General features: G+C 50.8%; 1 protein-coding gene across 2 annotated transcripts in view; it reads left to right on the top strand.

Moving 5' to 3' along the window:
- Window positions 1–216: 216 nt before the first annotated feature.
- Window positions 217–23131, top strand: part of UBE2Q2 (ubiquitin conjugating enzyme E2 Q2) — a 32305-nt gene continuing 9390 nt past the window's right edge. The window contains exons 1-8 of one of the 2 annotated variants that reach the window (XR_004984001.2): window positions 217–564; window positions 7992–8093; window positions 11339–11443; window positions 15317–15373; window positions 16108–16248; window positions 19382–19466; window positions 21237–21297; window positions 23039–23129. Coding sequence is in view for 1 of the 2 variants with exons in the window: in XM_036415589.2 (XP_036271482.1) it covers window positions 394–564; window positions 7992–8093; window positions 11339–11443; window positions 15317–15373; window positions 16108–16248; window positions 19382–19466; window positions 21237–21297; window positions 23039–23129 (813 nt within the window). In the remaining variant the exon portion in view is untranslated. The remainder of the gene's footprint in view (window positions 565–7991; window positions 8094–11338; window positions 11444–15316; window positions 15374–16107; window positions 16249–19381; window positions 19467–21236; window positions 21298–23038; window positions 23130–23131) is intronic. The other variant, XM_036415589.2, reaches the window with a different exon arrangement.

Genomic DNA, 23131 nt, shown 5'->3' with positions numbered 1-23131 from the left:
GGGATGAGCGGCCTCCGTTGGTGGCTGGGCGGGACTTGAGACGTGGGCGGGGGCTTGCTGCGTGGGCGGGGCCAGAATGAGGCGGGGCGCGCGATGAACACTGATGGTATGGGCGGGGCTTCATACGTGGGCGGGGACTGGAGGAGCGGGGCGCGCGACCAGAGGCCACTGCCGATTGCGTGGGCGGGGCTTGAGGCGTGGGCGGGGCGAGGGCGGGGCGGGCGGCCTCTGCCGGCGGCGGGGCGGTGTCGCGTCGCCCTCCTCAGCCGCGGGCTGCCGCCTCCTGCCGGCCGCGTCGGTTACAAAGGCCGCTGCCGGGCCGGCCGCCCTCAACCCTCTTCCGGCCGTGACGGCGGCGGCGCGGGCCGGGCTCCCCGCCGGAGATGAGGGAGGATGTCGGTGTCGGGGCTGAAGGCTGAGCTCAAGTTCCTGGCGTCCATCTTCGACAAGAACCACGAGCGGTTCCGCATCGTCAGCTGGAAGCTGGACGAGCTGCACTGCCAGTTCCTGGTGCGGCCGCCGGGCAGCGCGGCCTCGGCGCTCACGCTGCACTGCAACATCACGGTGCGGGGGCCGGGGTCGGGCGGGGGCCGGGGCCGGGGCCGGGGCCGGGGCCGCGGCCGGGGCCCGGGCCGGGGCGGCCGGACAAAGACGCCCGCCCGGGGGCCCGGCCGCCGCCGCCCCGCGAGGCTGGGGGTGGAGGCGCCCGGGCTGGGCCGCGGCCGGTTCGCGGCCGCTTCGTGACCGGACCGGGCGCTGAGGGGCCGCCGCGGGGCCGGGCGCTGAGGGGCCGCCGCGGGGCCGGGGGTCGGGCGCTGAGGGGCCGCCGGGGGCCGGGCGCTGAGGGGCCGCCGGGGGGACCGGGCGCTGAGGGGGCGCGGACGGCCCGAGGCCGATGGCCGCCTCGGGGCCTCAGGCCGCGCCGCCCCGCCGCCCGGCACGTCCGCGCCCCGGGAGGAGCGGGCCCGGAGCCCGCTGGCCGGGGAGGGCGGCGGGAGGACGTCCGCTTCCGGCCGCAGGCGGGGGGCGGGGGCCCCTCACGCGCACTTGCGGGGCCGCGGGGAGCCGGGGTCCCGGGGCCGGGGGGACCCGGTGGGGGGGGGCGACTTTCTCGGTCTCCTCCTCCGAGCCGCCGCCACCCGGCTCCCTGCCCTGGACCCCGGGCCGCCGGGAGACACCCGGTTCACCTTAAAATGGTTTTTTCTCGGGGGGGGGGGGGGCAGGTGTGTGTTTCCGGAAAAACCAGTTCGGGGAGAGGGTGGCTTATGGAGCATCAAGCGTGGGGGCCCGGCTTTGCAGAATGGGGGGCCGAGCTGCCCCCCTGCTTTCCGAGCCCCCCCGCCCCCGTGTTGTTAGTTTTTGGGGGGTGGGGGTGGGGGTGGGGGATGCGGGGAGGGAAGAGGTTTTCCACAGCCAAAGGTGTGACTCAGTGCCATGCTATCACCATGAAAGCCCCAGGCAGCACTCATTCTGGCTTTGGGGAAGGAGGTGGGGGGGGGGGGATTAGGGGCGCCCCCGAGGAGAGGGGAGTCTGGCGGTGGTGGTTGGGCTTTCACACAGATGAGCCCGAACCCCCCCTCATCCCCACAGAGAAAATCTATTAAAAAACATAAACAAACACGCCCCCCCCCCAAACAAAACAGCCAGGCCGGTGTGGCTCAATGGTTGGCTTCCCATCAGCGCACGTGCCTGGATTGCAGGTTCCATCCCCAGGAGGGGCCTCCATGTAGGAGGCGGCTCATCTGTGATGCTCATATATTTGTTAATATATTTTATTGATTTTTTTTTTTTACAGAGAGGAAGAGAGAGTTAGAAACATCGATGACAATCATCGATCAGCTGCCTCTTGCACACTGCCTACCTACCGGGGATGTGCCCGCAACCAAGGTACATACCCTTGACCAGAATCGAACCTGGGAACTTTCAGTCCTCAGGCTGACACTCTATCCACTGAGCCAAACCAGTTTTGGCTTTATTGTTGAAAGTGTTATACATCCCCCCTCCTTTTTTTTTTTTTTTTTTTTAATATATTTTATTGATTTTTTACAGAGAGGAAGGGAGAGAGATAGAGAGCTAGAAATATCGATGAGAGAGAATCATCGATCAGCTGCCTCTTGCACACTGCCTACCGGGGATGTGCCCGCAACCAAGATACATACCCCTGACCGGAATCGAACCCGGGACCTTTCAGTCCGCAGACCGATGCTCTACCACTGAGCCAAACCGGTTTTGGCCCCCCTCCTTTTTTTAAAGAATTATTTTATTTATTGATTGATTTTTATTTTTGTTTAATTTTAAATGTATCTACTGATTTTAGAGAGGAAGAGAGGAGAGAGAGAGAGAGATGAGAGAGAATCATGGACCAGCTCCTCCTGCACGTCCCCTACTGGGGATGCACCCATAAGCCGGGCATGTGCCCTGACCCAAATCAAACCTGGGACCTTCAGTCATTGGCCTCCTGGTTCCTAGGTTGACGTTCGACCTTTGAGCCCCTGCGGCTGGGCCGTGGATTTCTTGTGTGTGCCCTGGCTAGGAGTCGAACCCACAACCTTGAGATATAGGGAGGACACGCTAACCCAGTGGTCGGCAAACTCATTAGTCAACAGAGCCACATATCAACAGCACAACAATTGAAATTTCTTTTGAGAGCCATATTTTTTAAACTTCTTCAAAACGGACTCGCCCAGGCCGTGGTATTTTGTGGAAGAGCCACACTCAAGGCGCCAAAGTGCCGCATGTGGCTCATGAGCCGCCATTTGCTGACCACGACTCTAACCAACTGAGCTGCCTGGTCAGGGCCTACGTGTCCTCTCTTTTCCCCCACCTACCCCTCCAGCCTGTCCCCACCCTGTCCCAGGCCCTCACCACCCCACCATGGTCCATGGCTGTGACACGAGGTCTGGTTGGTCACCTCCCACCCTCCCCACCTTCCCTCCGAGACCCTGGACTCTGTTCCCCACGTCCATGTCTCTGGATCCACGCCGTCCGCTTATTTTATTACTTAGATTCCATATGTGAAGGCATGATTCTCATCATTGATGTTTCTCTCTCTCCCCTCTCCCTCCCTCTCTGAAATGGATAGAAACATATTGATTAGAAAAACAAAAACAGCCAAAACCGGTGTGGCTCAGTGGATAGAGCATCGGTCTGCGGACTGAAGGGTCCCAGGTTCGATTCTGGTCAAGGGCATGGACCTTGGTTGCGGGCACATCCCCAGTGGGGGGTGTGCGGGAGGCAGCTGACCGATATTTTTCTCTCATCCGTGTTTCTAACTCTATCCCTCTCTCTTCCTCTCTGTAAAAAAAATCAATAAAATATACATTTTTTAAAAACACCCCAGAGCTTGAGAAAAGTGTGGTTGGGAAGCCCAGCAAGGAGGACAATTTTCCGAGAGCGGAAACAGGAAGTAGTAGTGAGCGAGAGGCGGGATGTGCAGGGGGCGGCCCCCGGGGTGACCAGGTCAGGAGGGCTGGTTGGAAGGACAGCAGACGGGGAAGGACAGCAGACGGAGAAGGATACGCAGGCCGTGGGGAGCCACTGAGCTGCCCAGGGCACGTGGGAAAAGGCGTAGGAGTGGGCCTCCACGGGAGGTGCTTTATTTGTTTACTGTTAAATATATTTTTATTGATTTCAGAGAGAGAGGGAGGGACCGATAGGAACATCAGTATGAGAGAATCATGGATCGGCTGCCTCCCGCACGCCCCACTCTGGGGATGGAGCCCGCCACCCGGGCCTGTGCCCTGACCGGGAATCAAACCCTGGCCTCCTGGTTCCTAGCCTGACGCTCAACCACTGAGCCACACCAGCCGGGCGACAGCAGGTGCTTTAGGAGAGGAGTGTGTGGGGCCGGCTGGGCTGGCATTTAGTGCCAGGGCACAGGGATTCCAAATGACTTGTAATTGTCAGGCAGGCTGCCACCACGAGGCAGTATGTCACCTCAGTGCCAGCAGTGCCCGCGGAGGCTGCTGGGGGCCTGCTACGCACAGAGATGAGGACTGATGGCCGGGTTAGGGAATGGAGCTGCTAAGAAGTGAATGAGCGCTTGGCCATGTGGCTCAGGGGTGAGCGTCGACCTATGAACCAAGAGGTCACGGTTCGATTCCCGGTCAGGGCAGGTGCCTGGGTTGTGGCCCGTGCAGGAGGTAGCTGATCCGTGATTCTCATCGTTGATGTTTCTCTCTCTCCCCTTCCTTTCTGAAATTTTAAAAATATATTTAAAAAGAAGGACACAGCGAGGAGGAGGGTTTGGTGGGGACTAGTGTAACGGCACCACTAGGAGCCGCCATTCAAGTCGCCATGCGGGCCCTGTCTTCACGCTGACCGAGAAGGTGCAGTTCCTGTGACGTGTGCGTGGGTGGCACCTCACGAGTTGCTTCTTGGGCACACACACACACACACACACACACACACACACACGTGCCAGTTTCTGAAAAACCCTCCAGAGATCCCGCACCTCTACCCTCTTTCTCTGAGACTTCTGCATGGCAGTTTGTCCCGTATAGCATGTGCTCCATTCACACACACACCCCTCCCTCCCATCTCTTCCCATGTCTGACCATCTGTCAAGGGTCTCCTGGTCAGGTTCAGTTCATGCTGGTTTTATTACAGTCCTGGCTACCGACCACTTTGAGTATCTTTTCTTTTCTTTTTTTTATTGATTTTTTACAGAGAGGAAGAGAGAGGGATAGAGAGTTAGAAACATCAATGAGAGTCATCGATCAGCTGCCTCCTGCACTCACACCCCCCCCCCCCCCCCCCACTGGGGATGTGCCCTCAACCAAGGTACATGTCCTTGACCGGAATCGAACTTGGGACCTTTCAGTCTGCAGGCCGATGATCTATCCACTGAGCCAAACTGGTTTCGGCAGGATAAATCTTTCTTTAAAGCTTAGCTTGGCTTCACCCATTATTTCAAATCAGTTAAACGAGAGCAAGAGTGAAAGGTAAGTGAGTTGTCAGCTGTCCCGGTGTGTGTACACTTTTTTCAGGGACTTCCTCTATTCTGTTGACCACATGGTCGAGTTTCAGCTATATTCAGTTGGAAGAAAAAACTTACCTGTAAGGACGAAACCAGTTTGGCTCAGTGGATAGAGCGTCGGCCTGTGGACTGAAGGGTCCCAGGTTCGAATCTGGTAAAGGGCATGTACCTTGGTTGTGGGCACATCCCCAGTGGGGGGTGTGCAGAGGCAGCTGATCAATGATTCTCTCTCATTGATGTTTCTAGCTCTCCATCCCTCTCTCTCTGTAAAAACTCAATAAAGTATGTATTTAAAAAAACAACAAACTTCCTGTAAGTTAACTGTCAAGAGTCAGTGTCGTGGACAGTGCACATAGGAAATCTGTTATTTGACTTTAAGTTCATATGAAAGATACTTTAAAAAATATATTTTATTGATTTGTTACAGAGAGTAAGAGAGAGGAATAGAGAGTTAGAAACATCCATGAGAGAAAAACATCGATCAGCTGCCTCTTGCACACCCCTTACTGGTGATATGCCCGCAACCAATGTACATGCCCTTTGCGGGACCATTCAGTCCACAGGCCGATGCTCTATCTGCTGAGCCAAGCCATTTAGGGCTGAAAGATACTTTTATGAAGTGAGAAAACATAGATGTTTTATTCGCTAGGCAAAGGGAATTGAGCTAAAACATTTTTCTGTTTTATAAATCAAATATGAAGGGCAAAGAATGCTATCTTCAACCTCAGGGAGTCTTTTTCCTAATCAAAAAGGAAGTCGAGATACGCAAGCTTGTCATGCAGGTCTAAGCACAGTTTCCCGTTTTCAGTAAACATCCATTTCCAGGCCGTGCTGAGGGCCAGCTGTTACGCTCACACCTCGAGGCCCAGCAGGTGTTGACGGACCTGGGCAGCCTTGTTGGAGCCGATGCAGGGTTTTCCGATGATACTCCTTTACGGATTCTCGCATCTGGGAACTGTTGGCAGGGAATTGTTTAGAGAGACCCTCCTTCCCCGGACGTGAACTAGCTAGTAAACAAACCCTCGAGCTTCGTAAAGGTGTAGCGAACATCATCGCTTTTCTGCATGAGTGGCCGTTCGCCAGACCGCTGTGGTGGAACTTTTTCTCCTCAATTAAATTTCTGTTCATTGCCACCAAAAGCCTCCCTTCCCCCAGGAGTCAGATACTAAACTTTAAACGGTTAGAGCTTGGAGTGTATGGTAGAGAAAAGGTTTATGCTCAGTAGCTGGGACCTGAAGCAAATCACGTCTGCGTTTTTCGATGAAACAGACCATTTTTCTTGCCCCACACAAGCCCTGTGGCGATGACAGTGTTCTCTACAAACACAAAAGTGAAGGCGCCATTTGTGGCTGAAGAGCACTGTGTTTTGAAAACTAAAGGCCCGAGGCATGAATATTCGTGCAAGAATAGGCTTTCCAGCCGCCTTCTGCCTCGCCTTGTTGTGTCAATTTGCATATTACCTCCTGATTGGATGTAGGCACTTCCACCTTTGTCACGGAGTTACGGTCAATTTGCATATTCTGTGTTTATCCATGGACTGCTTGACTGATTTTTCATGGGCACTAAGTTAGGGCTGTCAGTTTTATGTGTTCCTAGTCTTGACACGGATAAGAAGTAGCCCGGGTGGGTTGTACAAAGGACATAGTGAACGAAGCCTGACCACAGAGCCAGGACCCTCTCTCTGGCCGGTCCTGGCGGGCGCCTCTGAAGCAGCTTCCGGGAACCGCTGGGAAAGACAGCACCTCAGTGCCTTCAGGCGGAGGAGTCCGTGTGTTCGTTCATCCAACCAGCTAGTGATGCCAAGTCGGATCCTAGTTCTCGCCTCCCTCACCCCCGTGCCCTCCTTGGAAGGAACAGGTTGTGAGGAGGAGACGTAGGTGTCCATGTTATGAATGGTGTGTCCCTTAACAACGTGACTTTGTTGTTGAACTGAGACCTGGGGACGGACGGACGGAGTGAGATAAGGGTCAGCTGGTCGAGGGGTGGGAGGCAAATGGGGACCACACCACCGGAAGTAAAGCATCACCCGAGAGCCCCTCCCAAGGCTGTGGCGCGGGGTCTGTGCTGTCTCCTCCGAGTCCTGGGGGAGGGAAGGCTGAGCGCGGGGAGCTGCCTGGGTCCTGAGCATCCGGGGGCCTCCCAGCCTCCGTCGGGGCCCCGCATGGATGCCCCGCGTGGATGCTCTGATGGGACGCCACGTGCTGCGCAGGGTTCTTCACGCTCCTTAGTGTGGTCACTGCGCCGTGGGTCTGCCGCTGGACACTGAGCTGTTCACCTGTCGGGCGGTGAGCAGGAGGGTTCCTCCCCGTCTTCTCGCAGCTTCCTTCTCCGTGTTGGCAGAGCCTTTGGAATTTCATTACGGTTCTGTGAGTTCACACCATTCTCCACTCCACGTTCAGGGAGCAGCAGAGTGTGACAGTCATGGCCCCATAGCTGCTCTCCGGAAGAATAAAAAAATTAATTAAAATCCATTAAGAGAAATTGGTTTTCCACACATGGATTTTAATGTATTGCTTTTCTTAAAAGTTAATAATATTATTATTAATATTATTAATAATATTATTATATAATAATATAGTTAATAATATTATTAATATTATTATTAATAATAAGTTAATAATATTATTATTGTATTTTTCCATGATGTCAAAAATATATAATTTTTTAAAATATATTTTTATTGATTTCAGAGAGGAAGGAAAAGGGAGGGAGGGTTAAAAACAATGATGAGAGAATCATTGATTGGCTGCCTCCTGTCCCCTATACCCCCCTCTCTTCCGCCCCCGGGAACTGAGCCTGAAACCCTGGCTGTGCCTGACCGGCTTCCCAGCTGTATTCACTGACGTCTGTTGGCCTGACCACTGAGCGGCCTGTTTAAGTTAAGATGACCAGATGTCCCGCTTTTGGCGGGACAGTCCCGATTTTTATTAAATCGGGACGTCTGGTCACCTTAGTTTAAGTTCAGGTCCAGGTCAGGCTGTGACAAGCGTGTAACCTGGCGTGTCTCTAACAGGAATCATACCCAGCTTCCTCACCAATATGGTTCGTGGACTCTGATGACCCCAACCTGACATCAGTTCTGGAACGTCTAGAAGATTCTAAGAGCAACGGTTCGGTAAGAAAATCCATCCTGCTCCTTTCTCGCTTTCTTTATGAACCTTAGGGAACTGCTTTTTCTGTCAAGAGTCTGTAACTGCGGTAAAAGCCAGAGGGACATAAATGAAAAGTTTTTGTGTAGAGAGAAATGCAACTTCCCATTTCACACAAAAATTAAAAACCCGTTGTCCTTAAAAACAAAAACAAAAAAATATATATATATCTATATATATAGATATATATATAGATATATAGATATATATTGATTTTTTACAAAGAGGAAGAGAGAGGGCTAGAGAGTTAGAAACATCAGTGAGAGAGAAACATCGATCAGCTGCCTCCTGCACACCTCCACCTGGGGATGTGCCCTTGACCGGAATCAAACCCTGGACCTTTCAGTCCGCAGGCTGACGCTCTATCCACTGAGCCAAACCGGTTTCAGCCTATTGTCCTTTTTTAATAAAACTGATGAATAACTTTTGTGAGAGAACTAGTACAATTTAAAGGGAACATAAAAATCTTTGTAATTTATCTGCCTGCTGTAACCATTGTTGACATGATGTGTTTTATTTTTTTCCTTTCCGTTTTTCTCCCTTGTAATAAAATACATATACATGTTTAAATAGTTGAGGTCATAGTCTACCTAGTTTTATACCATTTTTTAAAGTTAATAATATTATTATTGTATTTTTCCATGATGTCATAAAGTCCTTATAGGAAATATCAGTCATTCTTTACAGGACACATGAGATTATATATCTAAAAAAAATCCAAAGGAATCCACTGAGAAAACAGTTTTAAGATTACTGGTTAAAAGTGCTGTTATTTCCCTGACCAGTTTGGCTAAGTGGATAGAGCATCGGCCTGTGGACTCAAGGGTCCCAGGTTCGATTCCAGTCAAGGGCATGTACCTTGGTTGCGGGCACATCCCCAGGGGGGGGCGTGCAGGAGGCAGCTGATCAATGTTTCTCATCGATGTTTCTAGCTCTCTATCCCTCTCCCTTCCTCTCTGTAAAAAATCAATAAAATATATATATACATATTTTTTAAAAAGTACTGTTATATAAAAATCAGTGGTTCTCCCAAATATCAGCCATAATCAGAGAGAAAATATAGGAGAAAAGTATTTTGTTAGCAATTACAATTAAATTAAAAAAGAAAAACTACCTATGAATAAACTTAGCTATATCAAGAAAACTATAATAATTTGCTGAGTAGATGGAAGACAGTGTGTTCCCGGGTAATTAAACATGTTAATTATCTTCATAGCTTTATGTTAACTTATAAATTGAATACAATTCCAGTAAAAAAAAAAAAAAAATCAGACTTCTTTTTGGAACTTGACAAAATGAATCTAAAGTCTGTTTTGAAGAGTGAAAATAATAATGAAGTTGTAGAAAAAGTAATGAAATGAGACTTGTTCAAGTAGGTTTTACATAGGATACCATGTCCTGACACTGGCTTGGGTGGGTAAAGGCTGGGAATTTAGAACGAGTCATGTAATTGAGAATTTAGAGCAAGTGAAATTGAGTTAAAGCACTCAAAAAGGAGAGGATCAATTATTCTATTAATAGTATTGGGAGATATGACCATTTTGGAAATTAGAGTCTTACCTCAGATTATTGTCAAAATAAGTTACTTTTGCTTTAAACACGTTTATTCCTAAAATTAAGAGGATAACGTCAGCCGAAACCGGTTTGGCTCAGTGGTAGAGCATCGGTCTGCGGTCTGAAAGGTCCCGGGTTCGATTCCGGTCAAGGGCATGTACATTAGTTGCGGGCACATCCTCGGTAGGGGGTGTGCAAGAGGCAGCTGGTCGATGTTTCTCTCTCATCGACGTTTCTAGCTCTCTATTTCTCTCTCTCCCTCTCTGTAAAATATCAATAAAATAAAATAAAAATTAAAAATTAAAAAAAAGAGCATAAGGTCAGTTTTAAGGGATTTGGAAAGTGAAGGCTGGTCTGCAGAGCCGGAGGTGGAGGTGAGAGGCTAGCGAAGGGGGCGCATTGCACCTGCCGCGGGGGCCGCAGGAAGGGGAAGGAGGGTTGGCAGGGGCCGCAGGACGGGCAGGAGGATGGGCAGGGGCTGAGGATGGGGTGGGGGCTGCAGGACGGGCAGGAGGATGGGGTGGGGCCGCAGGATGGTCAGGAGCGGCAGGACCAGTAGAGGCAGCTCCCTGCAGCCGCCTTTTCTAGACCGGAGGGTGTACGTGTTGCACCCCCTCAGAAATGCTCACACAGAGCCCAGTCGGTGACAGAGTCAGCGTCTTTCCTGGCTCCATCCCCTCCTCATCACGGCCAGCCTGCCTCTCCTGGCATCCATGTTCTTACCTTTAGTTGCCCAACCGGGGCCGCCTCCCTTTCCGGTGCTAAGACTGACCCGCTGCAGCGGAGCTGTCAGTGTTCCTGCGGAAACACCTCCCTCCGCTGTGCACCGGTGACGGCGAGACCGCGCAGGCCCATTAGAGCAACGTGCTGAGTGTGGTTTCAGCAGACCTCATGTGGTGACAGTGTCCAGCCGGCCGCTGTTGTGTGCAGCACCGTGAGAAGCCTGTCTGCCAGTTTACACGCTTTCCTTAGTCGCAGAATGTAGAAAAGCTTATGCTTTTTAAAAATATATTTTGCCGGAACCGGTGTGGCTCAGTGGATAGAGCGCTGGCCTGCGGACTGGAAGGTCCCAGGTTCGATTCCGGTCAAGGGCATGTACCTTGGTTGCGAGCACATCCTTGGTGGGGGGTGTGCGGGAGTTAGCTGGTCAATGTTTCTCTCTCATTGATGTTTCTAGCTCTCTATCCCTCTCCCTTCCTCTCTGTAAAAAATCAATAAAATATATATTTTTAAATATATATTTTAAAATATATATATATATATTTTATTGATTATTTACAGAGAGGAAGGGAGAGGGAGAGAGAGTCAGAAACATCGATGAGAGAGAAACATCCATCAGCTGCCTCTTGCACACCTCCACCTGGAGATTTGCCCCCAACCAAGGTACATGCCCTTGACCGGAATTGAACCCGGACCCGTAAGTTCGCAGGCCGACGCTCCATCCACTGAGCCACACTGGTCAGGGCTCTTCCTCTCCTCTTGTTGCCGGCATGTTGCTGGGCCCTCTGTAGGGCTGCACTCGGCCCTCGGGACTCACCAGGTCATTCCATCCGGGCTGCCTGGGCAGCAGCACCTTTCCCTTCCTGCCAGGCTGGTTACAGTTAGCGTGACTGTGTCGGCTGAGGCCTCTGACGCCGTTTCTCTGACTGTTTTGCAGCTCCGCCAGCAGCTGAAGTGGCTGATCTGTGAGCTCTGCAGGTTGCACGACCTTCCCAAGCACCTGGATGTGGAGCTGCTCGACCAGCCGCTGCCCACGGGCCAGGTACGGAAGCCTTCCTGGGCCCCGCGCCGAGGAGTGGGCTCAGGCCAAGCGAAGCTAGGGTGCTTTCCTCGCTTAGCGTGCAGCGTGTCAGGGTTGGTGCTGCTGTTGGATGCTTCACTGGAGCCACCACTCTTTTCACTTTTTAAAAAAATATATTTTTTATTATTTTTTTACAGAGAGGAAGGGAAAGGGATAGAGTTAGAAACATCGATGAGAGAGAATCATCCATTAGCTGCCTCCTGCGCGCCCTCTATTGGGGATGTGCCCGCAACCAAGGTACATGCCCTTGACCGGAATCGAACCCAGGACCCTTCAGTCTGCAGGCCGACGCTCTATCCACTGAGCCACACCGGTCAGGGCTTTGTTTGCTTTGCTGTCCGCACCATGCTTTTCACTTTTTGGAGTGAATTCGCTGTGACAGACAGAGACCCGGCCCCTCCCACGCTCACCCTTGTTGTTCCGGTTCCATACCTGCTCTCGCTTCCTCGGTTGTGGCTTGTGCTGACTCACTTCCTCGCCTGCAAGCCCGGTTCCCTCACGCATCCCCAGCTGTGTCTCCTCCGCGCCGTGCCCTAGGGAGTCTGGGATGACAGGATGCCTCCCGAGGATGATAATTCTCCGTGTCCTCTGCACTTTTTTTTTTTTTTTTTAATATATTTTCATTGATTTTTTACAGAGAGGAAGAGAGAGGGATAGAGTTAGAAACATCAATGAGAGAGAATCATCGATCAGCTGCCTCTTGCACACTCCCCACTGGGTATGTGCCCACAACCAAGGTACATGCCCTTGACCGGAATCGAACCCGGGACCCTTCAGTTCGCAGGCCGACGCTCTATCCACTGAGCCAAACTGGCTTTGGCTGTTCTCTCCACCTTTGTGAGCGCCCTCGCTTCGGAGCCTTTGGTTCTGCCCTTCTTGGGGGTGGCTCTCTGAGCTGGCGGGACAGCTGCGTCTGACCTGCTCTTGTCTCCTCTGCTCGCGTGGGTCTGTCCCTGACCTGGGGCCACCTTTCTGGGCTCGCCGTTCCCCTTTGCCTGAGTGCACCTCGGAAACCTGGGAAGGGTGGGAGGCACCTTCGTTTCACGCTCGGTTCTGCTGCTCAGGAACTGTATTTCTTCCCCCAGCCCTGTGTGCAGCCACTTCCCTTCCTCCAGGGGGCAGTGTTGGATAACGTGACCAGACGTCCCGCTTTTGGCCAGACAGTCCCGCTTTTTAACAATTTGTTCCGTGTCCAGCCGCATTTTAAAAAAGTCCAGAATATTTAAAAGATTTTTCAAAAAATCTGGACTTTTTTATTTTTATTTATTTTAAAATATATATATTTTATTGATTTTTTACAGAGAGAAAGAGAGAGGGATATAGTTAGAAACATTGATGAGAGAGAAACATCGATCAGCTGCCTCTTGCACACCCCCCAGTGGGGATGTGCCCGCAGCCAAGGTACATGCCCTTGACCAGAATTGAACCTGGGACCATTCAGTCCGCAGGCCGATGCTCTATCCACTGAGCCACACTGGTTTTGGCAAAAATAAAAAAATAAAAAAAAATCAGGACTTTTTTCGAGCCTGGCACCCCGGCTAGAAGCCGCCCGGAACACCAAATTGGCCAATGAGGGGAGAGGCGGGGCACCGAGACGGCCTAGGTCGCCAAATGGGCCCACCGCAGCCACTGAGTGGGCCTGGCCAAGCTAGCCTGGAGCATTTGGCTTCATAGGAGATCTGGTGGAGCCCGCGATGATTTGCACGGAGAGCACTAAAAATCAGGACTTTTTTAAAAGGCCGCAGGATGTGGGACAAATTGTTAAAAATCGGGACTGTACTGCCTGGTCACCTTAGTGTTGGGGGCTCTGAAGGCTACAAGGTTAGTGCTGTAGGGCATGTGCGGGACGTGTAAGTGCCCGTCAGTGTGAACGGCTTAGTCGGTCTCACATGGGTTGGGGGTTGGGCTGGATGTGGGGCTCTGGCTGGAAATGCTGTCCTGGGTGTTAACTCAGCCAGCGTGCAGGCAAGCCTGTGCCCTCTGAACCTTCCCATCTCCGCGGGAGCTCAGCGTGGGCTTAGCAGATCTTCCTCCCTGCTCCCGGAGGGGCCTTTTCCGATGGGCTCACGTCGTCTCCGTGGTGGGTGTGCGCTCCCTTCGGCTCCTCTCTCCTCCCGTTCTCTCTTCCTGTGGAAACGCCTGCTCCGGGGATCGGAGACTCTGCTTGAATCTCTGTCTCGGATACTGTGCCTCTGTTCTCTCTCTCCGTCTTAATTTCAAATGCTAGGAAATGTTCTCATCTCCCAGCATTTAGGACTTTATTAGGACAGCGTAACTTTAAGTTTTGTTTTGGGTATGTGCTGCTGATCCAGTTACCCCAGGACTGGATGGCTTAAATAATGTACTCTCCGCCTCTTGACGGGGTGGGCGGGCTTGCCTTACCTGACAGGCTGCTGCCTCTTGTGCAGTCAGCCCCGGGCTGGGGCCGGGGCCGGGGCCGGGGCCCTCTGGGCACACTGCCCTGCGTGCCCACAGGGCTTCTCCCTATGCCTGCCGCCTGCTGCCTGCCTTTTCTCCACGAGGCCCTGCCCTCCCCATCGCCCTGCCCTCCCCATCGCCCTGCCCTCCCCTCCCCATCGCCCTGCCCTCCCCATCACCCCGCCCTCCCCATCACCCTGCCCTCCCCTCCCCATCGCCCTGCCCTCCCCATCACCCCACCCTCCCTATCACCCTGCCCTCCCCTCCCCATCGCCCTGCCCTCCTCTTTCTTCAGGAAGCTGATAGGATCCTTAGTTTTGTCTTCCGATCTGGAAGCTGCCAGGCCCTTTGAGGATTAAGCTGGGAACTGGCCAGTGTCACTCTCACCACGTCAGTGGTTCACTCAAAGACCAGTGGATTGTGGGAAGCCTGAGGAAGGGGTGAGGGCTGGGACTTGTGGCTCATGGGGTCTTCTCCACAGGAGACCCACACATTCTGAGATGACTGTTCCTACTCACAGCGTTCATTCTGCTTCTGGGTGTTACCCGTAGTTTATGTGCAAGCGTCTTGTCCTCCCTCTAGCACCTCAATTGTCCCTTTAATACCTATGTTTAAAAACAATTTATTGCCCTGGCTGGTGTTGCTCAGTGGATAGAGCGTCAGCCTTTGAACTGAAGGGTCCCAGGTTTGATTCCGGTCAGGGCACACGCCTGGGTTGTAGGCTTGATCCCCAGTGGAGGGCGGGCAGGAGGCAGCAGATCCATGATTCTTTCTCATCATGGAAGTTTCTCTCTCTGCCTCTTTTTTCCTCTCTGAAACCAATAAAAATATATTTTTAAATAACAGTTTATTTGGTCTTGTTCTTTTTTTCTTTTTCTTTTTTTTTTAATGTATTTTATTGATTTTCTACAGAGAGGAAGAGAGAGGGATAGAGAGTTAGAAACATCGATGAGAGAGAATCATCGATCAGGTGCCTCCTGCACACCCCATACTGGGGATGTGCCTGGTCTTGTTCTTTTTAAAGACTTTTCTCAAGTATCTATCCAGTCTGTGTTGCTCGTTCATGTATAGCTTTGTCCTTCCTCTCCTCATTCATCTTTTGGGGAGATACTGAGGGTTGATAGGGAGTTCTTGCTGGTGACAGCTTGTAGGAGAGATTGAAGCTAAGGTGATCAGACGTCCCGCTTTTGGCGGGACAGTCCCGATTTTTAACAATTTGTCCCGCATCCTGTGGCGTTTCTTTTAAAAAGCTGGTAGGCGTTTGTCCAATCAGAGCTGGAGTTCAGTAGCTGTGTCCCTGTCACCTGTCACCGGTCCTCTGGAGTCGGGGCAGGAGAGGGACAGTCAGGCCCCTGGCATCTCCCAGTGCCCAGGGTGTGCTGCCCGCTGGCCTGGCACCTTCTCCTTCCTTTGCAGAATGGAACCACAGAGGAAGTGACGTCGGAAGAGGAAGACGAGGAGGAGATGGCGGAGGTGGGTGTCTTACAGGAGAACATGGTGTGGATATCTTCGTGACGGAAAATCTTAGTGATTCCTCTAATCTCCTTACACACCAGTGTTAGTGGGGAATAATGAAGAGCACACTGTTCCTGGAATTGAATATAATTGATGGCTTTAATTGTATATAAAATCTGGCTTTTACCTCTAATGTGTGCTTTTGAATAAATTGCTTCCTGATGTCGCAGATTTGGTTTTCTGGGAAAAAGAGCTCTTAATATTTAGCACTAAAATTATATTTTATTGATTTTTTAGAGAGGAAGGGGGGGAGAGAGTAACATCAATGATCAATGATAAGAGGGAATCACTGATTGGCTGCCTCTTACACTGGGAATCGAGCCCGTAACCCAGGCATGTGCCCTTGGCCGGAATCGAACCCGAGATCTTTCAATCCACAGGCCAATGCTCTATCCACTGAGCCACACCGGCCAGGGCAAACACAAGATTCTTGATGTCTCGATGTTAAACTATTTCAAATCTCTTCGTAGGAGACTGAAAAGATGGCTTCTTTGGTAACAGGTATTAAAGATGCCTTTCTCAGATTCTAGTTTTATAGCAGAGTGGGAGCTGTGAGCAGACAGCCTTTGCATGGGTGTGAATGAAGGCCCCTTACCCCGTCCTGTAGGACACACGGGGCTCTCTCCTCCCTCCAGTCAGGAGTCCTCGGCCTCGGGCCAGAGCGGGAGCACTCACGCGTCTGCTGTTTGCAGGACATCGAGGACCTGGACCACTACGAGATGAAGGAGGAGGAGCCTGTCAGCGGGAAGAAGTCGGAAGACGAAGGAATCGAGAAGGAGAACTTGGCGATACTGGAGAAGATTAGGAAGACTCAAAGGCAAGACCATCTCAATGTATGTGTAACATTCTGGGACGGGGGCTTAGGGCTACGTAGCTCGTTGTAGGCGATCACGTGGACACGGGCCCTTCACCCAGCGCCAGCTCAGCGGCCCTCCAGCCGCCGTGGGGCTCAGGCTGGGCCTTGGTGCCGCGGGTTTTTTATCGGCGGTTCACTTTCTCGTCTGCTGATCGCCATCTCGCCCTGTTCCTCTGCCTTTTCCCCCCAGCATCCCAGTCCGCCTCTGCCGTTTTCTCACGGCTGCGTGTTAATTCTGTCTCCTCACGTGCAGCTCAGTCCTCCTCCTCCAGGAGGCGCTGCCCTGGTGGGACCAAACGCCATTTGGTCTTTGCTGTCACGCCTTTGGGTGCAGCAGCGGGTGTGTGAAAGGTGTGCTCTGATGACAGGAGCACCTTATGTAAGGTGACCAGACATCCCGCTTTTGGCGAGACAGTTCTGACTTTTAACAATTTGTCCCACGTCCTGTGGCATTTTTAAAAAGTCCTGATTTTTGGAAAGATTCCAAAAGCGGGACGTCTGGTCACCTTAGCCTTATGGCTTCAGTTCCCTTGACTCCACATGCAAGGGGGCCCTGGGGAGCCTTCTGGGTGATTCTCAGAAGAGGAACGAGTCCCGCCCATAAATGCCAGACAGAGTAGGACAACATCACGTGAGAGGAGGGTTTCTGTCTGAACACCACCTACTGCCCTCATGAGAGCTACTTCCCAGCCCCGTGAGGCCTGAGGCCGCTGTGCTTTCGGCTGTGTCTCGGACATGATGAGTTCTCATGCCAGGAGACACAGCTGTGGGAACGGGTGGCCCATCTCCTCGCGGCCTTACCTACTGTGTCAGTTCAATGGGCCCATCTTTTTTAGAGCATCGAGATGCAGCATTCTATGCCCTAACGAGGGATGCGTGTCCTCATACATGTGTCTAAGGTAGGGGTGTCGAACTCAATCAGAGAAGGGGCCAAAATCTAAAATCCAGCCTAAATCGCGGGCCGAATGGTTTACTGAACAGTCATAAACTGTCATTGTGATGGAAACGCAGCGGAGTGCAGTGATGACAGCGCGGTGCGGGCCACATTGCAAGGCCTGGCAGGACGGATTTGGCCCGCGGGCCTTGTGTTTGACACATGTGGTAAGGCATAGAGTGCCACACCGATGAGCCTGGGGGTCACGTGGGCCGTGGGAGGTCGAGGGGGCTCTGGGTAGTCCCTTGCTGCAGGCTCATCAGTCATAGGACACGTGCCCTCGGGTGAGGGAGACTGTGCTTGTGAGACACCCTGTGGGAAAGCTGTGTCTTCCTCTTTTTTTTTTCTTAATTTATTGATTTTTTTACAGAGAGGAAGGGAGGGGGATAGAGAGCTATTAGGTCTAGTAATAATTAATGTCGTTTTCTAATACTTTTTTAAATCGAATTTATTTAAACAATACAACAAAATTTAATCAACAATATAGTTGCCGTTGTTTTCTACTACTTGTGCCCAACGCTCAGGAAGCATTTTAATCCCTCTGTTGTAAAATTCTTGTGATTTTGATGCAAAAAATTCGGTCAATGCATTTTTGAGGCATTCTTCATTATTAAATTTTTTTCCAAGAAGAAAGTTTTGCAAAGAACGAAACAAATGGTAATCGGAAGGGGCAATATCAGGAGAATATGCAGGTTGAGGGAGAACTTCCCATTCCAACTGGCGCAGTTTTTCAGCAGTGATTCTTGCAGTATGCGGTCGTGCGTTATCGTGGTGAAGAATTACACCCTTCCGATTAATCAGCGCGGGTTCTTTTTCTCTTAAAGCTTGGGCTAACCTTTCCAATTGGGCACTATACACTGCACTTGTAATGGTTTGGTTAGATGGTAAAAGTTCATAATGAAGAATTCCTTTAAAATTCCACCAAACACACAACATCACTTTTTTTGCATGCAAGTCAGGTTTTGGCGTGGGCTGCGGAGCCTCATTTTTGTCCAACCATTGAGACCGCCTTTTCAAATTAACATACAGCACACATTTTTCATCTCCAGCAACAATTTGCTCTAAAAACGGCAAACGGTTTTGACGAGAGAGGAGCGAACTGCAAATTGTGACTCTTAGATTACGGTTGTTGTCGGTCAACTCATGAGGAACCCATTTTCCAAACTTTTGGACTTTGCCAAGTGCACGCAATTGATTGGAAATTGTTTTTGTGAACAATTTAAAGTTGTCGCAAGCTCTTGTTGGGTAATTTGAGGATTTTGCACCAAAAGAGCTTGAAGAGCTTCTTGATCAAAATTGGACACACGGCCTCGACCACTCTTGTCATCTAACGAAAAATTTCCCTCGCGAAATTTCTCAAACCAACGCTGGCATTTTCTGGCGCTAACTGCATCTTGACCAAGAGCACTACAGATGTTTTTTGCAGCCTCACTTGCTTTTCTTCCTAATTGGAACTCGTAAAGCATGCAGTGCCGAATATGCTCTTCATCCGCCATCTTCTTAGCCCTAGTTTTGGAACAAAAACCAAACCAAACTCAAACTTTTTCAAGCAAAACTCGTTAATTGCACTTCACACGTTCTGTAGATACCACGTGTTTGAAGGTTATGTCAATACAAGTCAACGCCAAGCAAGATTTTAAACGAATGTTTAAAAACGACATAAATTATTACTAGACCCGATAGAAACATCGATGACAGAGAGACATTGACCAGCTGCCTCTTGCACACCCCCTACCGGGGATGTGCCCGCAACCAATGTACGTGCCCTTGACCGGAATCGAACCTGGGACCTTTCAGTTTGCAGACCAATGCTCTATCCACTGAGCCAAACCGGTTTCGGCTGTGTCTTCCTCTTGATTTTGCTGCGAATGGAAAGCTACAAAATAAACCCTTACACACAGGTGGGGGAAAAGGGTGGGATCTGGAAGAGACAAAAGTGAGTCCCAGATGTGGCAGGGCTGTGGCGACCAGACACCCTGGCTGGACTTGTTTGCAGACGGGAAGAAGCAGTACCTGAACCAGGCTTGTCCCTCATAAGCTTTGACTTAACGTGTTAACTTTTTTGGCTTCTTAACATGAAAGTGGTGGTCCACGTTTGAAGTGTCACGGGACACGGGCATTCCGGCTCAGACACCCGGGGCCCGGCTGTCTGACCGCGGTCCCGGCTGTGTTGCAGGGCGCCGTGTCCGGGTCGGTGCAGGCTTCAGACCGGCTGATGAAGGAGCTCAGGGACATCTACCGCTCGCAGAGCTACAAAGCAGGTGAGCCCGCGGCCCGGGTCGGTCGTCTGCGCCTTTCCAGTGTCAGTCCAGCTGCTTCTCGTGGTTGGACAGAACCGGAACTATTTACTGACTTCATGGGAGGGATGTGCAACATAAATGTGACCGAGTTATCAAAAGATGTGGGTGAGCTGGGACCGGTTTGGCTCAGTGGATAGAGTGTCGACCTGCGGACTGAAAGGTCCCGGGTTCGATTCCGGTCAAGGGCATGGACCTTGGTTGCGGGCACATCCCCAGTAGGGGGTGTGCAAGAGGCAGCTGATCGATGGTTCTCTCTCATCGATGTTTCTGACTCTCTATCCCTCTCTCTTCCTCTCTGTGAAAAATCAATAAAATATATCATATTTAAAAAAAAAAAAAAGATGTGGGTGAAATAGGGTGAGTGTACAGCACCCCCACCCTTATCCATGGTTTCAGTTACCCACGGTCAGTGGGAGTCCGAAAATATCAAATGGAACATTCCAGAAGCAAACAATTCCTAAGTTTTATTTATGGAGAGAGAGAAACAAACATCAGTTCGCTGTGATACTTACTGATGCATTTATTCATTGATTCTTGTATGGGCCCCGACTGGGGCTCGAACCCACAACCTTAGCTTATTGGGTTCCCCTAACCAACTGAGCTACCGGCCAGGGCCGGTCCATAGTTTTAAACTGCACTCCGTTCTGTTCTGAGCAGCGTGTCTAGAAGTTTATCTGTAGAAACCTCTTAAGCATGCAGTTAAATGTTTGAGTAATGGCTTGTCTTTAAATGTTAAATAACTTGTTTCTCCAGCACTGTTTGGAGTAACAGAACATAAAAAAACTAATCAGATGTAGGGTGGAATTGGGTAAATTACGCTAAGAAATAGTAAGAAATTGACAATAGGTTTCTGTATACTAAGTAGGACAGATGCTCCAGGAAAGGAGATGAAACTATATATATATATATATAGGGGGTGCCCATTAAAAAAAAAAAAATATATATATATATATATATATATATATATATATATATATATGTATGTATGTATGTATATATTATTGATTTTTTTTTACAGAGAGGGATAGATAGAAACATCAATGAGAGAGAAACATCCATTAGCTGCCTCTTGTACACATCCCATTGGGGATGTGCCTGCAACCAAGGTACATGCCCTTGACCGGAATTGAACCTGGGACCTTTCAGTCCACCGACTGATGTTCTGTCCACTGAGCCACACCGGTTTTGGCGGGGTCACCCATTTTTAAAAATATTTTATTGATATTTTACAGAGAGGAAGGGAGAGGGATAGAGAGCTAGAAACGTCGATGAGAGAGAAACATCGACCAGCTGCCTTTTGCACACCCCCTACCAGGGATGTGCCCGCAACCAAGGTACATGCCCTTGACCGGAATCAAACCTGGGACCTTTCAGGCCGCAGGCAGACGCTCTACCACTGAGCCACACCGGTTTTGGCGGGGTCACCCATTTTTATAGAAATGTGTGCGTGTGTGTGAAGAAAGGTGCGTAGGATTTCACGTGATTTCTTTCTACCACTCACAGTTCATGAAACATAATTTCTCACCTCGTTACAGAAGCTTCTTGTTGTTGATGGCTCCAAGGGCCTGGGATGGGCATGCGGTACTCGGCTCTCATAACAAAAGCATTACCACATAGCTCTGTCGCACTTTCAGTGGCAACATTCCTAGCTTTGGGGCTGTTAGTGTCCATACTTCACTGGAGTGACAGTCACCCACCAGTGAAGAGCCACTGACACGCTGATCTCCGCAGGGTTCTACTCCGTGGAGCTCATCAATGACAGCTTGTACGACTGGCACGTGAAGCTTCAGAAGTAAGTGGCTTCCTGCTCGCCCTCTCGCGGTGACGGCGGGCAGCACACCCGCACGGAGAGCGCCCTCTGGTGCCGTGAGCACGGAGTTCTCCTGGCACTGCAGCTCCCGAGTCGCTCTGCGGTGTCAGGATGAGCGGCTTTGGGGCTTAGTGACCGTGAGGCGAGAAGCGGGGAGGGAAGGGGCGGCTGTGGGGAAGTGGCTCCTGGAGGAGGGGAGGCAGGGACTATGGACACGAGTGGATTGAATAACCGGGCGAGGGGGACCGTGGTGGCAGCTTGTTTGTGAAGGGAGGGATGTGGTGAGACCCGAACAGGCAGTTAGATTTTGTCAGGGCTTTGTGTTCTCTGGTCTCATCCACGGTAAATATATCTTCGTGAACCCTCGTCTAATAATGCAGTTTTACGAAAGGAGATGACGTTTTTTTTGAGTCCTTGGGAAAATTTTGTGCATCCTGGAGGCCCCATGCACGAAGATTCGTGCAAGAATGGCCCGCCCTTTTCCCTGGCTGCCGGCAGCACCTTCGCTTCAGCCAGAGCCGCCTTTCCGCCTTCCCACGCTGCCCAGAGGCCCGGAGCAGCCGGGGTGGTGCAGAATGCCTGTAGCAACACAGGCATCCTGCCCCCAGCTGCTCAGCACCTGTGTGTGCAAAAGAACCTGCCATCTTTATTGGGTTAATTTGCATACTCGTGCCTGATTGGCTGGTGAGTGTTGTGAAGATACAGTCAATTAGCATTTACTCTTTTTATTAGGTAGATGACATGACCATCTTCTCTAGAATGACTGCTGACTTTGAATCGCTTGAGAATATTATGCATTTTTTTTTGTAGTTTTTAGTCCTCACCTGAGGATATCGTTTCCACCAATTTTTACAGAGTGGAAGGGAGGGAGGGAGAGGGTAAGAGAGACATTGACATGAAAGAAACACATGGATTAGTTGCCTCCCCTAAGAGCCTCAACCAGGAATCAGACCTGCAACCAGCTATGTGCCTTTGACTGGGAAGGAACCAGGAGCCTTCAGTGCTCGGCCGACCCTCTAACACGGAGCAACACCGCCCAGAGCTGGAATACCGGGTGTCTGTCTGTCTGTCTCTCTCTTTTTAGAAAGGTGTTTTTTTTGTTTTGTTTTGTTTTTTTTAATATATTTTATTGATTTTTAACAGAGAGAAAGGGGGAGAGATAGAGAGCTAGAAACGTCGATGAGAGAGAAACATCGACCAGCTGCCTCCTGCACACCCTCTACCGGGGATGTGCTCACAACCAAGGTACATGCCCTCGACCGGAATCGAACCTGGGACCTTTCAGTCCGCAGACTGACGCTTTACCACTGAGCCAAACCGGCTTCGGCTCTCTCTCTTTTTAAATATATCTTCATTGATCTCAGAGAGGAAGGGAGAGGGAGAGAGAGTTAGAAACATCAGTGATGAGAGAGAATCACTGATTGGCTGCCTCCTGCACGCCCCCTATTGGGGATTGAGCCGGCAACCTGGGCATGTGCCCTGACCCGGAATGCAACCGTGACCTGGTTCATAGGTGGATCCTTCACCCCTGAGCACACCGGCCAGGCTGTGATCTCTTTGAACATTTCATCCCTCGGAGTTGGGGTTTCTAGAATTTGCTTTTCCACAGAACAGCTGTAGAGCTTGTCTGCTCAGACCTCACCCTGGGGCTCTGTCAGCGCTTGGGCCGGGTCCTTTTTGAGGTCGGTGAGAAAAGAATCTGACTTTTTTTTCTAATTCTTAGGGTGGATCCTGATAGTCCTTTGCACAGTGACCTTCAGATCTTAAAAGAAAAAGAAGGCATAGAATATATTTTGCTTAACTTCTCTTTTAAGGT

The sequence above is a fragment of the Pipistrellus kuhlii genome, unplaced genomic scaffold (genome assembly GCF_014108245.1).
Source record: "Pipistrellus kuhlii isolate mPipKuh1 unplaced genomic scaffold, mPipKuh1.p scaffold_m20_p_50, whole genome shotgun sequence".
Taxonomy (NCBI): Eukaryota; Metazoa; Chordata; class Mammalia; order Chiroptera; family Vespertilionidae; genus Pipistrellus; species Pipistrellus kuhlii.
This window is presented reverse-complemented; position numbering and strand designations above follow the sequence as displayed.